The 13,811-nt window shown below is 33.7% G+C and overlaps 1 protein-coding gene and 1 long non-coding RNA gene across 2 annotated transcripts; one reads left to right on the top strand and one right to left on the bottom strand.

Annotated features, from left to right (window-relative positions):
* Positions 1-3,298: 3,298 nt before the first annotated feature.
* LOC127084158 (zingipain-2) lies at positions 3,299-6,160 on the bottom strand. The gene is made up of 5 exons (XM_051024558.1): positions 5,212-6,160; positions 4,620-4,855; positions 4,376-4,516; positions 3,855-4,286; positions 3,299-3,634 (listed from the first exon to the last, which is right to left on the bottom strand). The coding sequence occupies exons 1-5, from the start codon at positions 5,627-5,629 to the stop codon at positions 3,554-3,556; spliced, it is 1,308 nt and encodes a 435-aa protein (XP_050880515.1). The 5' UTR covers positions 5,630-6,160; the 3' UTR covers positions 3,299-3,553.
* Positions 6,161-10,267: 4,107 nt separating this feature from the next.
* On the top strand, positions 10,268-13,024 carry LOC127086429 (uncharacterized). Its single transcript, XR_007789478.1, has 2 exons — positions 10,268-10,897; positions 12,653-13,024. It is a non-coding gene; the product is annotated as an uncharacterized LOC127086429 (long non-coding RNA).
* Positions 13,025-13,811: the final 787 nt, after the last annotated feature.

The following is a 13,811-nucleotide window of genomic DNA, read 5'->3' as shown; positions in this document are numbered from 1 at the left end:
TGATTATTCATTGTACACTAAGTCTAATGGTTCCTTGTTTACAACGATCCTTGTATATGCAAATGATTTAGTCATATGTGGATTGATGTTGACGAGATTACTAACATTAAAACCCTCTTAAATGACAAATTTAGCATCAACGATCTAGGAGTTCTCAAATACTTTATAGGTTTTTAAGTGAGCAGATCCAATGAAGGCATCACATTATGTCAAAAAAAATATACATTTTATTTCCTACAAGACACTGACTTAAGTGGAGTAAAACCATAAAGAATTTGGTAACCTACTATTTGATACAATAATATATAAAAGATTAATTGGGAGACTTTTGTACTTGATACACTCCATGCTAGAGATTTCTTATGATGTAAGCAAACCTAGTCAATTCTTAGGTGCACCAACTGATGAACATATGCTGACAGGTTTGCATGTTTTGAAAGAGCTCAAACGTAGCCTTGGTAATGGTTTATTTTTCAGTTCATCATCAACATTGACACTTAAAGGATTATCTGATTCTGATTGGGGAGAATGTCCCAATACTAAAATATCTACAACTGGCTTGTGTTTATTCCTTGGAACCTCTTTAGTTAGTTGGAAAAGCAAGAAACAAACTGTAGTTTCCAAATCATCGTCAGAGGCTGAATATAGAGCACTAGCTTAAGTAACATGTGAGGGTCAATGGATCATATACATGCTGCAAGATTTCCACATCAATCATCTTTCTCCTTTTGTGATTTACTATGACAACAAGTTAGCTCTCCACATAACTACAAATCCAATTTTTCATGAAAAAACTAAGCATATAAAGATTTATTTCCATGTGACGAGAGAAAAGGTCAGAGGAGGAGTTATTCACTTGCTTCTTATTACATAAAAAGATCAAATGGCTGACATCATAACTAAGTCACTGCATGTAGGGTCATTGAACAACCTTCGAAGCAAGCTAGAACATATTCTCTAACTTGAAGGAAAATGTTAAGCATGGGGATTGATGATGGTTAATGCAGTTACTTACTTAGCAAGTCAAGTCAACCTTTGATGTTATCTTTAACTTAGCCTAGCAATAACTAACTTGTAATAGGTTGTTATGAAGGGTTAAGAGTTAGTTACTAATAACTAATTATAAATTATATAAATATGGTGAGCTTGATCATTTATATAATAGATTTGTTGTAACTCCTTCATTATGCAATGGAAACTATTCTATTCATTTCAACAGTGTTCTTGCTTTTGTTTTCAAAAATGACACTCGTTACAAACTAACCTTTGCATACTAAATACAACAATGCTAACTTGTCCAATAGCATTGGAATAAGCTCCACGATTCCAAAAGCAAATTGGAATCAAACAAATCTAAATTACTCCGCTCAAGGTTGTCAAAATTGAGATCTTATATAAGATCGACATGGGATGGTAAGATCCTAAAATATAAGATTATAACTAAGATCGGAAGATCCAACTCAATTTTTTTTTATAAGATCGAGAGGGAATAGCATGATCGTAAAACATAAGTTGTAACAAAAATCGTAAGATACTACTTAAATGGAAAGTAATACTACATATTTGAAGTATTTCAATATGATATTTTAGTAGGCAAGTGTATTTGTGAAAAAATGGACGCCGCCGAATTAAAATTGTTTTGTCTTTGTATCTTGTATTCCTACTCGGCTTGTAATGGCCATGGCCGGAAAATGGCCAATTGTGGCCGGAATTGGCCAATCGCACGTAATCATTGGTTTTATAAAAAAAAATCCCACAATTTGACTACAACATACAATTCTACTTAAGATCTAGATCGTTGGAGGTGAGTGAAATCGTAAAATTGTAAAATTTTAAGATTTAGATTGTGATCTTGATAACCATGACTCCACAGTATCAAGACCGGTATCAAATTAATGTCTCAACTCCAACTTGAAAAATCACACAAAATACTGCTTATAATTCAATTACCATGAGCATTGCTTTCAATTACCCTACATTTGAAATCAAGAAATTTTAAACCTCTATGAAGATATGTACAACTGGAAATTAGAGCATCAGCACAAACAACATTTGCTATCTTCTTCCATGTGCTAGTATCTTTGTCTCTAAATTTGAGAGGAGTTTTCACAAACCTTTAAACGAAAAGAGATGCTAATGATATTGAAAAAGTGTGGAATCAGAAAACCAAATAACAAACAAGAAATACTGATCTACGACTAGGGGTGGCAATTAGATCCATTAAGAGAAAATCCATCCAATTCATCCATCAAAAAATCCATCCAATCCATCAACTACATAAAAAATTAAGTTAATGGATTGATCCAATCCATCCATTTATAAACATGGATTGATCCAATCCATCCAACACATTTTAATGATCCAATGAATTTTTTTATCTAATTTTAAAAAAATATTTTTTTTCAAATATTAAATTTTTTTTATAAAAAATAAAAAATAATTTTTTTTTCGAAAAAAAATCAATTTTTTTTCGAAAATAAATCAATTTTTTTTTCGAAAAAAAATCTTTTTTTTTTGAAAATACAAAAAATCGATTTTTTCCAAAAATTTAAAAATAAAAAAAATCTTATTTTTAAATTAGAAAACTGATATTGTTTTTTTACGAATATAAAAAAAATTTAATACTTTTTTTACGAATATAAAAAAAAATTTAAATTATTTTTTTCAAAAATACAAAAATATATTTTTTTTTTGAAAAAAAAATAATTTTTCTCAAAAAAAAAACTGATATTGTTTTATTAAAAAAAAGTAAAAAACTTTTAAAAAAAAATAAATTTCAAAGAAAAATTTTAAAGGAAAAAAAAATGGATGGATGGATATCCATCCACTAAAAATATGATAATGGATGGATTGGATGGATTTTTATTCTTAATGGATGGATTGGATTGGATATTTTTAAAAAAAATTTAGTGGATTATTAATGGATAATGGATTGTTTTGATCCATCCATTAACGATCCAATCCATATCCATCCAATCCATCCATTTTGCCACCCCTATCTACGACGCAAACGACTGAGTTTGTCATCAAAACATATTTCAAAATCAGGATTGAAACCGTGTCTGTAACGACATGAAAAACAACCAAAAGAAACATAATCAGAGCAGGAGAGGCAACCAAGTCAGAGCAACATGCAACAGATTGTCAAAAACTATGACATCAAAATCAAATCAACAACATATTAGACGTGCAAAATAGAAGAAAGGAATGCACCAATGACTGAACGAAATCAGGATGAATGACTCGCAAAATTGATAGGCGATTAAAGTGAAACCCTTAAAAGTTGGAGAAGACCAAATTAGACAAGAGAATTTGACTCTTAACAGAAAAATTGAACAAAAAAGTTTGGATCCATTTCAAAACATAGATCCATCCTTTCTAGTATAAAGTTTGGATCGGCCGAGCATTCCCTAACCTATCAATATCTCATACTATTATCTGTTTCCTTTCATACCCTATTTGACTGTTTGGAATAGAATGACTCGCGTATTACAAACTGATAAGCTATTGGAAATATTCAACAATATAAATGAGTGATGGAAATGATAAATACTCATTGAGATTTCCAATCTCTTGTCTGATGGAAAGTATCTTCTTTATCAGATGCCATTGTTATCGTTCCATTTGCAACTCTCTGCAAGTTAAAGACTGAAATCAGTAAGCATAAAAAACAACTGCAGCCAACAACATGGTAATCAGCTTAAAACTCTAGTGTTGATTTCGAAGCTCGCGAATAATTAAATTCTGCTATAGCGCTATCGCCGCTATTTACAACATTGACAAATCTATCAACCAGTTTGTTCAACATGACATTTACTTAAGATGAGTTTAGAAAGGAGATAGATCATACAAACCTTAAGACACTGGCTCTTTCTAGTGTCGCAAATCGGATAATCTTGTGGACAACAGTGACGCTTGTCCTTACAACACACGGCAGAATTTACACCGCAACATTTCCAAGAGAAACATATTCCGAGAAATTTCGAGGCACAGCAACATGTTTCCCCTTCTGAACAGCGAGTAAACAGATTACACCTTACAGGACCTGGTGGAGGTGGAACAGGAGGATTAGGTCTGGTCTTAGTTGGATATGAAGCTAACATGTTGATTCCACATAACCCTGCAGAATCTTCAGTGTTTCGTAAGATGTGTATGTAACCATTCATTCCCCAATATTTTCCCCATGAATTCTTCACAATCCAATAATCAACTCCGTTCTCCGAACCATATCCTACAATCAACACCGCATGATCAAGAGAAGTTGAACAAGGTCCGGTGAAGATACCCTGAAATGGAAATAATAACAGCATATTACCGCAAATTCGCTATAGTTATTAGTGAAACTATGATACCAATATCGACCATTGAGCTTAACCTTCGAGTACATCTGGAAAGCCCTTGCGCTACCACATATGCCCACGCTAACAGGTTGGACTGCAACAGCTTTTAGTAGTTTGTTCTCATCCTTCGAAGGCACATCAGCATAACCGTCAATCGTAACAACACGCCTTTTTAACTGTAGGATTAGATGTAAGTAAAACATTGTAAATGCTAGTAGCGATAAACAACAACGAGTTAAAGTGAATGATAAGACAATCTATAAGTATTTAGCAACATACCTTGTCTTTTTTGCAAAGTTCTTGACGACCTTGATACGGGTAATCTTCTTCGGTGTCGATACCTTTGTTTTCAATGATAAATTGATATGCATAGTCCATGAGTCCACCACCACAACCGCTGTTATACTTTGTATCACATTCTACCAATTCTTGTTCAGAAAGACTTACAAGAGACCCTGTCACAATTTTGTTTATCCCTTCTATAGCCCCTGTAGCTGAAAATGACCAACAAGCACCTGCATAACAATCATAACAATCATACATGATTACCACTATCACTATGAAGCAACACTACTTTTAATAATCACTATGAAGCAATGACGCATAGACGAAAATCGAACAACACTACATTTAATAATCACTATAAAACACGGACACAGAACACAGACACCTGGCAATAGCGGATACAGACACAAAACACAGAGACACCCTATAACACTACTTTTAATAATCATTACCCAGAATACAGACACTTACATCAGACAAGACTACTGTCATTATTTAGAAGATAACCATAAATAACTACAAACTCAATTTTAACCAATTTTTCAAATCAAATAATAATTTCTATATAGTAGAAAAAAAAGTATACCGCAGCTTCCTTGGTCTTTGACGGAAGTAACAGCGCCACTCTGTCTCCAATCAATCTCCGACGGAACTTCCACAAGATCATTATCACCAACCGTGTGATTGTTGAATTTGAATCTTAGCAACGACGGAGGCAAACCGAGACGAGTGGTCTTGAATTCATGGTGAGTGAGATCCGCGAAAGCGTTGAGGGAGAGGGTATAACTGGAATTTCCAATTTGGTTGTGTTGTGAGACAAACGCGTAATTGTCTTCGAACACCTTAAACCTGTAAAGCTTCTCTTCCTCGGAAGAGTATGTTTTGCCATGTTGTTTGCTCCAATCTTGGAAGAGTTTAGCAGTGTCGGAAGCAGAGACGAAAGATGAATGAGAGAAAAGGAGGAACAGAGACAGCAATTGTGGAATGAAAATGAAAAAATTCATTGTTTTTGGGGAAAAGTGAGTTTTTATTGCTTGGGATATATATATATGAGATAATTTGAGCTACCTGTTTTTTATTTTGATTGATTGAGATAAAATTATAAATTTGTGAGTTGAATGGTGGATTATTCAAATATTTGACATATAAATATAAATGATGTTTCTAAAAATGTCTCAACTATTTGTTTTTTAAATGGTTTAATATATTGGTGTAATAATAAATATTCAAAATTAAAAATTGAAACAATCAACTTTAAACACAGCGAAATCATCACTTATCAAATAATACTAGAATCAAAAATCGATGTCTTGATATTGTCCACAATTTAAAAAGAAATATTGACTTTAACATTAATATTCTTTACCAAACTCATATAATAAAAATAAAAATATTAGTTCATATAACAATTTTTTAAGGGACCTAAAAACAAAAATATATACTAACTAATGTATAGTAAATGGGGATGATGTTTTCAGCTTAGTCGAGACAACTTTTTTCTACAAGCTACTTTGATCCGGTCATCTCAAAAACATTAGTAGCACTTATTCCTAAAGTTGACACTCCAACAATATTTAAAGATTTGAGACCTATAAGCCTTTGCGACATAGTGTACAAGATTATCATCAAAGTTTTGGTTAATCGGCTTCGACCTCTCCTAGACACTATTATTGGGCCTTACCAAAGCATTTTTTTGCTAGGTAGGGGCACCATTGACAATGTTATCATTTCGTAGTAAATTGTTCACTACATGCGCAAAACAAAGAAGAAAAAAAAGGGATGTTGCCTTTAAATTGGATCTTGAAAAGGCTTTTGATAATGTTAAATGGGAGTTCCTCATAACCTGCTTGTTGGAATTTAGATTTCCTCTAATCACCATCTAGCTCATTATAAACTACATCACCTCCCCATCTTTATTTATTTCATAGTTTTTGACAAGTGGGTTCGTTATCTTCTTACATATTCATCATTTGCATGGAGAAGCTTTTTATTTCCATCAATGATATTGTTTGTAGTGGTTCTTGGAATCCTATTTTCATCTCATATATTGAGCCTAATCTATCTCACCTCCTTTTTGAGAATAATGTTATCCTGATCTCAAGAGTTAAGTCTCAAATAAAAGTTATTGTCACTCTCATGGATAATTTTAGTCGGGCATCAAGTCTGAAGACCAACCTTGCTAAGTTTTATGCATTCTACTCTTCAGGCATCCCTCAAACAAAAATCAATCAACTAACTACAATCTTAGGCATATAAAGTATTATTTCTCTTGATAAATACCTTGGATTTCCTATTCTTAGAGGAAGAACTAAAAGATCAGATTTAACTTCACCATGGAAAAAATGCAAACGCGAATGGCTTCTTGGAAAAACAAGCTTCTCAACAAGCCTGGTAGATTAGCCTTTCCTACACCAGTACTCACCTCCATCCCCTCTTACTACATACAAACCACTTGGCTCCCTCAAAACATATATGACACTATTGACCATCTGACTCAAAACTTTATTTGGAAGGGCAATAACACCACATGTATTCATTTGGTTGGTTAGAAAAAAATACCCGCCCAAGGAAGTTAGGTGGCTTAGGGGTTCGATCAACTAGAGATGAAAACATAGCTCTCCTTGGTAAAATTGTTTGGGATATGCTTCAAAATTCCGGATAAACTGTTGGTATCACTCCTCTCTCAAAAATATTTATTTGGTGTCTATTTTCTCTCCCTTTCGGCTGCTACAGGTTCCTCCACCCTGAACTCTATTGTCAAAGCAAAAAATATGCTTAAAGATGGTTTTAAATGAAGACATTGATTTGACTCCTCTTCCTTTTGTTATAGCCACTGAGCACCTCTTGGTCCCTTGGCAGCTCTTATTGACTATGTTCACATCCATGACATTAATCTATCAATTAAAGATTTATACTCTACAACATCATCTCACATCTATCACTTGTATACTCAGCTCCCTTAATATATTATCATTGAGATCACCACCAAAAGTATTAGTTTCAATCTCAATACAGAAGATGTCTTCACTTAGTTCGGTCATATAATGGAACTTACACTACCAATAGTTAATATGCTTGGATCTTTGGTAACAAAGAAGATTTACATGATCCTAATTTAGAGCCCTGGCCTTGGAGTTAGATTTGGAAACTCTGTCTTCTAGAAAAGATCAAGTTCCTTTTTTTGCACCGTGAAAAACACCTGAGCGCATCACACGCTCGAAGATACAACATAGTTGTCACTGATCTTTATTAATTCCAGAAGGAAAGGGAAAATATCGATAAAACCCAGGGGAAGAGAAACGGGTAAGGAAGTCGATTACGCAAGGGGAAAGTATTAACATTTCTCACATTTGTTGTACTCAACGGGAACCATTTTGATTATTCTTTGCGTGAATGGGTGTTACTATCTAAAGGTTACTTATGGTTGAGAAAAAATAAGTTTATTAATTAGTGTGCTCGTCAAGGATTCGAACCCTCGTGTCTACGTATTCACATAGTGCAATGAGAAAATCAGAGCTTCATAGTTCATGGTAGAAAATACGGATGTGTTGGTTGCTTTTAGGGAACAATTATAATTATATCCTAAAAGTGTGTAGACGTTAGCTGATTCTGATCCTTGTTCGGATACTCTAAGCTTTTAGTTTGACCGCTAAGGAACGAATTATAACAGTTCCTTTATGAAAAAGAAAGAAACAAGTTTTAAAAAGGTTTGTATGATAAAAGAAAAAGAAAGAGTTTTGAATTGGAAAAAAGGAAAGGGTTTCTTGACTTGAATAAAGGAAAGAGTTTGCTTCTTTTGTAAAACTGTTGTTTGAATTATAAAAGAAATGGTGCAATGAGGAAAGAGTTTGGAAATGAGAAATAAGTTGTTTGTGTGTGGTGAAAGTATTGTTTGGACCAAAGATTGTATTGTTTGAATACATATAATAGTTGTATCTGAACCAAAAAGTGTGACATTAACCAATAGATGGTATGGTCAATGCAAAAGTGTAGATTTTTGCCTAAATCCAAGGATCAAGACCTACAAGAAGGGGGTCTCCAGAGCATGAAGCTCCACAGGGTAATGTATGAAGGTTTTCCAGAGCATGAGGCTCCACAGGGTAATGCATGAGAGTTTCTAGAGCATGAGGCTCTAGAGGGTAATGCATGAGTTGCCAGAGCATAAGGCTCCACAATGCAAAATAAAATAAAACGGTTTGCTAAAGCATGAGGCTCCACAGGGAAATGCATGAGAGTTGCCAGAGCATGAGGCTCCACAGGCCAAAATAAAAAAAAAAGTTTGCTAGAGCATGAGGCTCCACAGGGCAATGTATGAGAGTTGCCATAACATGAAGCTCCATAGGGCAATGCATAAGGGTATTGGTTTAGAGATGGGTGTTTGACCATGATGTGTTTAACCCGAAGAATGTATGGAAGTCTAAATAATGCATTGTTTCGTCCAAAGAGGAAGTGTATTATTGTTGAAGATTGTTGCAATGTTGAGACATGGAGAAGAAGACTTGACAGTTATTCGATTTGAATTGCACTAAAATCTATGAATGGATGTGAATACTTTGAATAATTAGGTAAGGCGTCCCGTATCTAAAGATATTCAGAATGAGGATAAGAATATTCACTATCATCCCTTCTCCACTACTTAAGACTCATGGCGTATAATTCGCGTCATAACCCACAGATGTTGAAAGGAGGATCGTTTGCTATGCATGAATGATGAAACAGTAATCTAATTTTGATGTCCCGAGTCTTCAAAATCTTGACTGTAAAGTGTTGTCTGTAAGGGAGATGACTTGAAAATTATTTGACTTGAATTACACTAAAGTCTATGAGTAGAGATGAATACTTTGAACAACTAGGTAAGGCGTCCCGTATCAAAAGATATTCAGAATGAGGATAGGAATATTCCCTATCATCCTTTCTCTACTACTTAATGCTCGTAATTCGCAATCCTTATTATAATTAACAAGTGTTGAAGATGAATCTTTTTGTTGTGCTTGAAGGATGAAGTAATGGTCCAGTTTTGGAGTCTAGAGTCCCCAAAGTTTGCATGGTGTCTTGAGCTTGTGGTATGATTTGGAATCCAGTGTGATGCAAGTACATAAATTTAATCATATCAAGTGATCAAGGGACTTATGATCACTTGACTGGATAAGGGAATCAAATAAAATGTGAAGTGGTTAATTGATCAAAGATGACTTTGATCAATCAATCAACACATGGATCAAGATATCAAGCATATGAATTTTTATTAAAGGACTAAAATCATGAAGAAATTACAATGTTAACACCTATTAACTTCTAAAATTGAAACTAAAATTCTAATCAAAATTATAATATTAAGATGTGTATTAGTTTCTAAAAATACAATTGAAAATTAAATCTAAAACTAATCTTGATTAATTGTTAATTAAAAACTAAGTGTATTGTCATTTTGTAAAGAATTTTTCAAATGAAAAAAGAGATTAAGACCTAATTAAATCCTAAGCACTACTATTAATTCTTCTAAGTGTTTTTCATGATGAAACTTATTAAATGAATTAGAAAGACTTAGCAAAACGCATCAAAAATATTTAACTAAAAAGAGATATTAAAAATAAAAACAAAAGATTAAAAAAAAGAAGAAATAGGAAAACTGGGGTGCAATGTGTAAGCAGAGGGAGTATGCTAAGAAAAGGTACTAGTTCCATGAAGTATAGGGCCCAACGTTGCTGAACCAAAGGCTTGCTGAGTCTAGTAAGGGTGCATGGCTTGGACAGGGTGCAGGAAGCAAGTGGTATTGGGCTCAGGACTTTGAGGCCCACCACGAAATGTACAGGTAAGGGTGAATCCAACAAAACTCCCTTACTTGAATCATTCAAATTCAATTCTCTCTCCCTCAAACAACTCCTCACCGGAACCTTTGCTCCGCCGCGCCGAAAATCGCCTCCGATGGCTGCGGAGGTCCAAACCACTCCCAACCTACCTCAGTTTATTCGTCCCTCTCTTCTCTTTCATAATCCCAAAATTATTTTTTCCTAACTCATATCCATAAGCTCAGATCGAAACCACGAATTCAAGAACCCTATGTGCAAATTAATTAAATACTACCAAGGAGGAATCAAAGCCTAAAATATTAGGGCTTTGATTCCTCAAGACTAATGCTACATAGTGGTAACGCGACTTACGTGAATTGATAAAGAAGAAATGACACTCACCTACGAGGCGGAGATTGGCCTCAGAACTGTAGGAATTAAAGAAGGTGAAGCTGAAAACAGAGGAGAATCAAAGATATTCAGGTAATAGCTCAAGCTTGCAAACTCTTTTACTTAGATTCTTCCTTCTTCTTCTTCAACCTCTCTTTAGTTCATAGGTGTGTTGTGTTGTTGCTTTATTTACTTGAGAGTGAATGAATGGCGAGGGAGTGTTGAACAAGCTTGTAGAGAGTGAGAGAGGATTGAGAGTGATCAGAATGCAGAGAGGATTCAATGAAAATTCTTAGAGTGAAAGTGTGAGAATTCTGCAGATTTCTGGAATGTGATTTATGGTCCTTGATAGTTGAAGGACGAACGAATTTATAGAGATAAGAATGTAATTGATAATTGATTAGGGTAGTGCTTGGGCAAAGGTGGTTATTAGTTAGGACAGGGTTAAGTGGCGAGTTAAATTGAGATAAAAAATTGTTTGCAATTATAACTCTGTGAAATCTGTTAAAATTAGTCATACAATTAAATCAGTTAGTTTGAAGTGTTTGAATTGCGTGTTAGTTAGCTTTTGTTAAAACTGTTAGTTCTGTTAGTATTAAGTTATGTGTTATTTAGCTTTTGTTAAAACGGTTAGTTCTGTTAGTATTAAGTTATGTGTTAGTTAGATTTATTATGTAGGTGAGATTGAAGGTTAGTGTTAGTTGATAGTTCGTTCGAATTAGTGAATTGTTAGTGAATTGATTTTTAGTTTAGTTATTGTAGAATTAGAGTTAGGTTATTTGAATTATGATAGGCATTAAGTGAAATTGTCAAATGGGGTTTAGGGATTTAAATGATGTTAGAGATTCAGTTAGGTTAATTGTGATGCTTAACTGAACTAATGCTAATTGGTTAATGACATGCTAGATTAATGTAAATGGTTTATTAATGAATTCAAAAAAAAGGTGTTAGTCAGCTTGATTGATTAGGTCTTTAGTCAAATGGTTAATTGCTAGATTTCTAACTATGTTAGTTAGTTAAGGAGTTTGTTAAACATGGTTTGTGGATTTCTTGAACTGTCGTGGTTTTTGGTTGATGCTATTATGTTAGAATGTTTGAATTTGAATTGTTACATTAGATTGAAATCATGATTGTTGTAGTACTGCACTGGTATTGTGGACTATTTTGGATTGAATTCATGCCATGGATGTTAGTTAGCATAACAGGTTAATGAACATTAGCTAATTGGTTAGCTTGATGTTAGGGTTGTGGTGAAATGAATTAATCTGAAACAAGTAAATCAGTTAGAGTTAGTTATGTTAGTTTGATTTGGTAAAACAATTAAAAGTTAGAGATGGTTAGTAGGCTCTTAGTTGAACCTATTTTGAATTTGAAAGTTAGTGAATGTTATAAAATGTATGTTGATTGAATGATGTTAGTTTGATAGCATATCTTGAACTTGTTGTGAATTGTTATTGCATTTGCATGGAAATTTAGTCAGGGGACTGTTACGATGCTATGGAGGAGTTGTGTATTAATGGATGTTGGATACACTAATTTGTATTTTGAAACCCAATTCTGACTGATATCTGAAATGCTATGCTGCTTTGGTGTCATTGGATGGGTTAGTGTGTAAAGGCAATGTATGGACTTGATTGCATTAATGTAATTGTGAACCTAATGTTATGTGATGCTGAACTATTGTGTAAAATCTAAACCATGATTACATTGATTATGATATGGCTATTAGTATGTTAGTGAAACATGCCTAAATTGTTGGGTTTGAATACGAATTGGTTTGTGTCCATCATGGCTTGTTTTGATTGTGCATTTGTGCAATCATATTGAACTCTGTTCAATTTGTTGCAGAGCCATTACACACATGAGATGATTTGGCATGGGATGGGAAAGTTTGAAGATATTGGCTTAAGCATAATGGTCGTAAGGTTTAAAGAAATGGACCAAAAATTGCATTGAACCAAATGGATCATGAAGGCAAATCATAGCATGATTGAAGAACATCTTGAAAAGGGAAGATCAATGTGGATTTAGGAGTTAGAGTAACTAGTTTGACTTTGGTCAAATGTTGACAAAAAATTTAACAGTTGACCAAAGTCAACTTTAGGTCAACAATGGGTATTTTTGTATAGAATTTGGATTTGTATCTCTTGTAGTGCAACTTGGAATGTTTATAATGATATTTGACCCTTGAATGGCAATGTAGCTTAATCTTCAAGAAAACACTTTTCCCTCAAATTTGCATTTGAAAATTTGAAATTTAATTGAACTTGAATGCTTTGAATAAAACTTGACCTTGAATTTGAACATGAATCATGAAACTTGAATATGAATCTTGGAACTTGAATATGATTCTTGAATGAACCACAATGGTTGGCCTTGAGTCCAAAAACCAGATAAATAATGGACTAATGTATTAAAAAAGGCACATAAAGAGATTAATCATTCAAAATCAAACTTTCATGGTTGACCAATGTGATACTTGTAATCCACAATATAATCTAATGCCATGATTCAAATCACATGATTCGTAGGTGGCAAAGATCAAGAATTAGGGTTCCACAAGAATTGATCCATAAAGAATGAATTAACCATAATTGTTGTGCCAAAATAGTCAAGACATAACATAAGCTTGATCCACTAACTTTATATCATAAATAGAAAGACCATTTGAATCAATGAGGCTTATTTGAGAATGCAGTTGTAAATGAATGTGTTATGATGGATGATTAGGGCATGTGGATATGCAGATGAAATGAGCCATGGGCTAGATGAAATGAAAAAAGCAGGGAAAATTTTGGTATATGATAGTTGCCCCTATTTAATCATCTTGGACATGAATGCACAAATGATGATAGCTTTTCGAGCATTCAAGGTAGAAGAGGATTAAATACAAGAATATCCAGAAATTTGTCCGTTGAAATGGAGTGGATGTAGTGTAAGGAAAGTAAGTGTATTATCGAGAATTTGTTTATTGGGGATATGAAATGGAGGATAAGCCTTTGTAGGT

Source organism: Lathyrus oleraceus, chromosome 5 (genome assembly GCF_024323335.1).
Source record: "Lathyrus oleraceus cultivar Zhongwan6 chromosome 5, CAAS_Psat_ZW6_1.0, whole genome shotgun sequence".
Classification (NCBI taxonomy): domain Eukaryota; kingdom Viridiplantae; phylum Streptophyta; class Magnoliopsida; order Fabales; family Fabaceae; genus Lathyrus; species Lathyrus oleraceus.
Note: the sequence above shows the minus strand (reverse complement) of the source record. Positions and strands in the feature narration are given on the sequence as shown.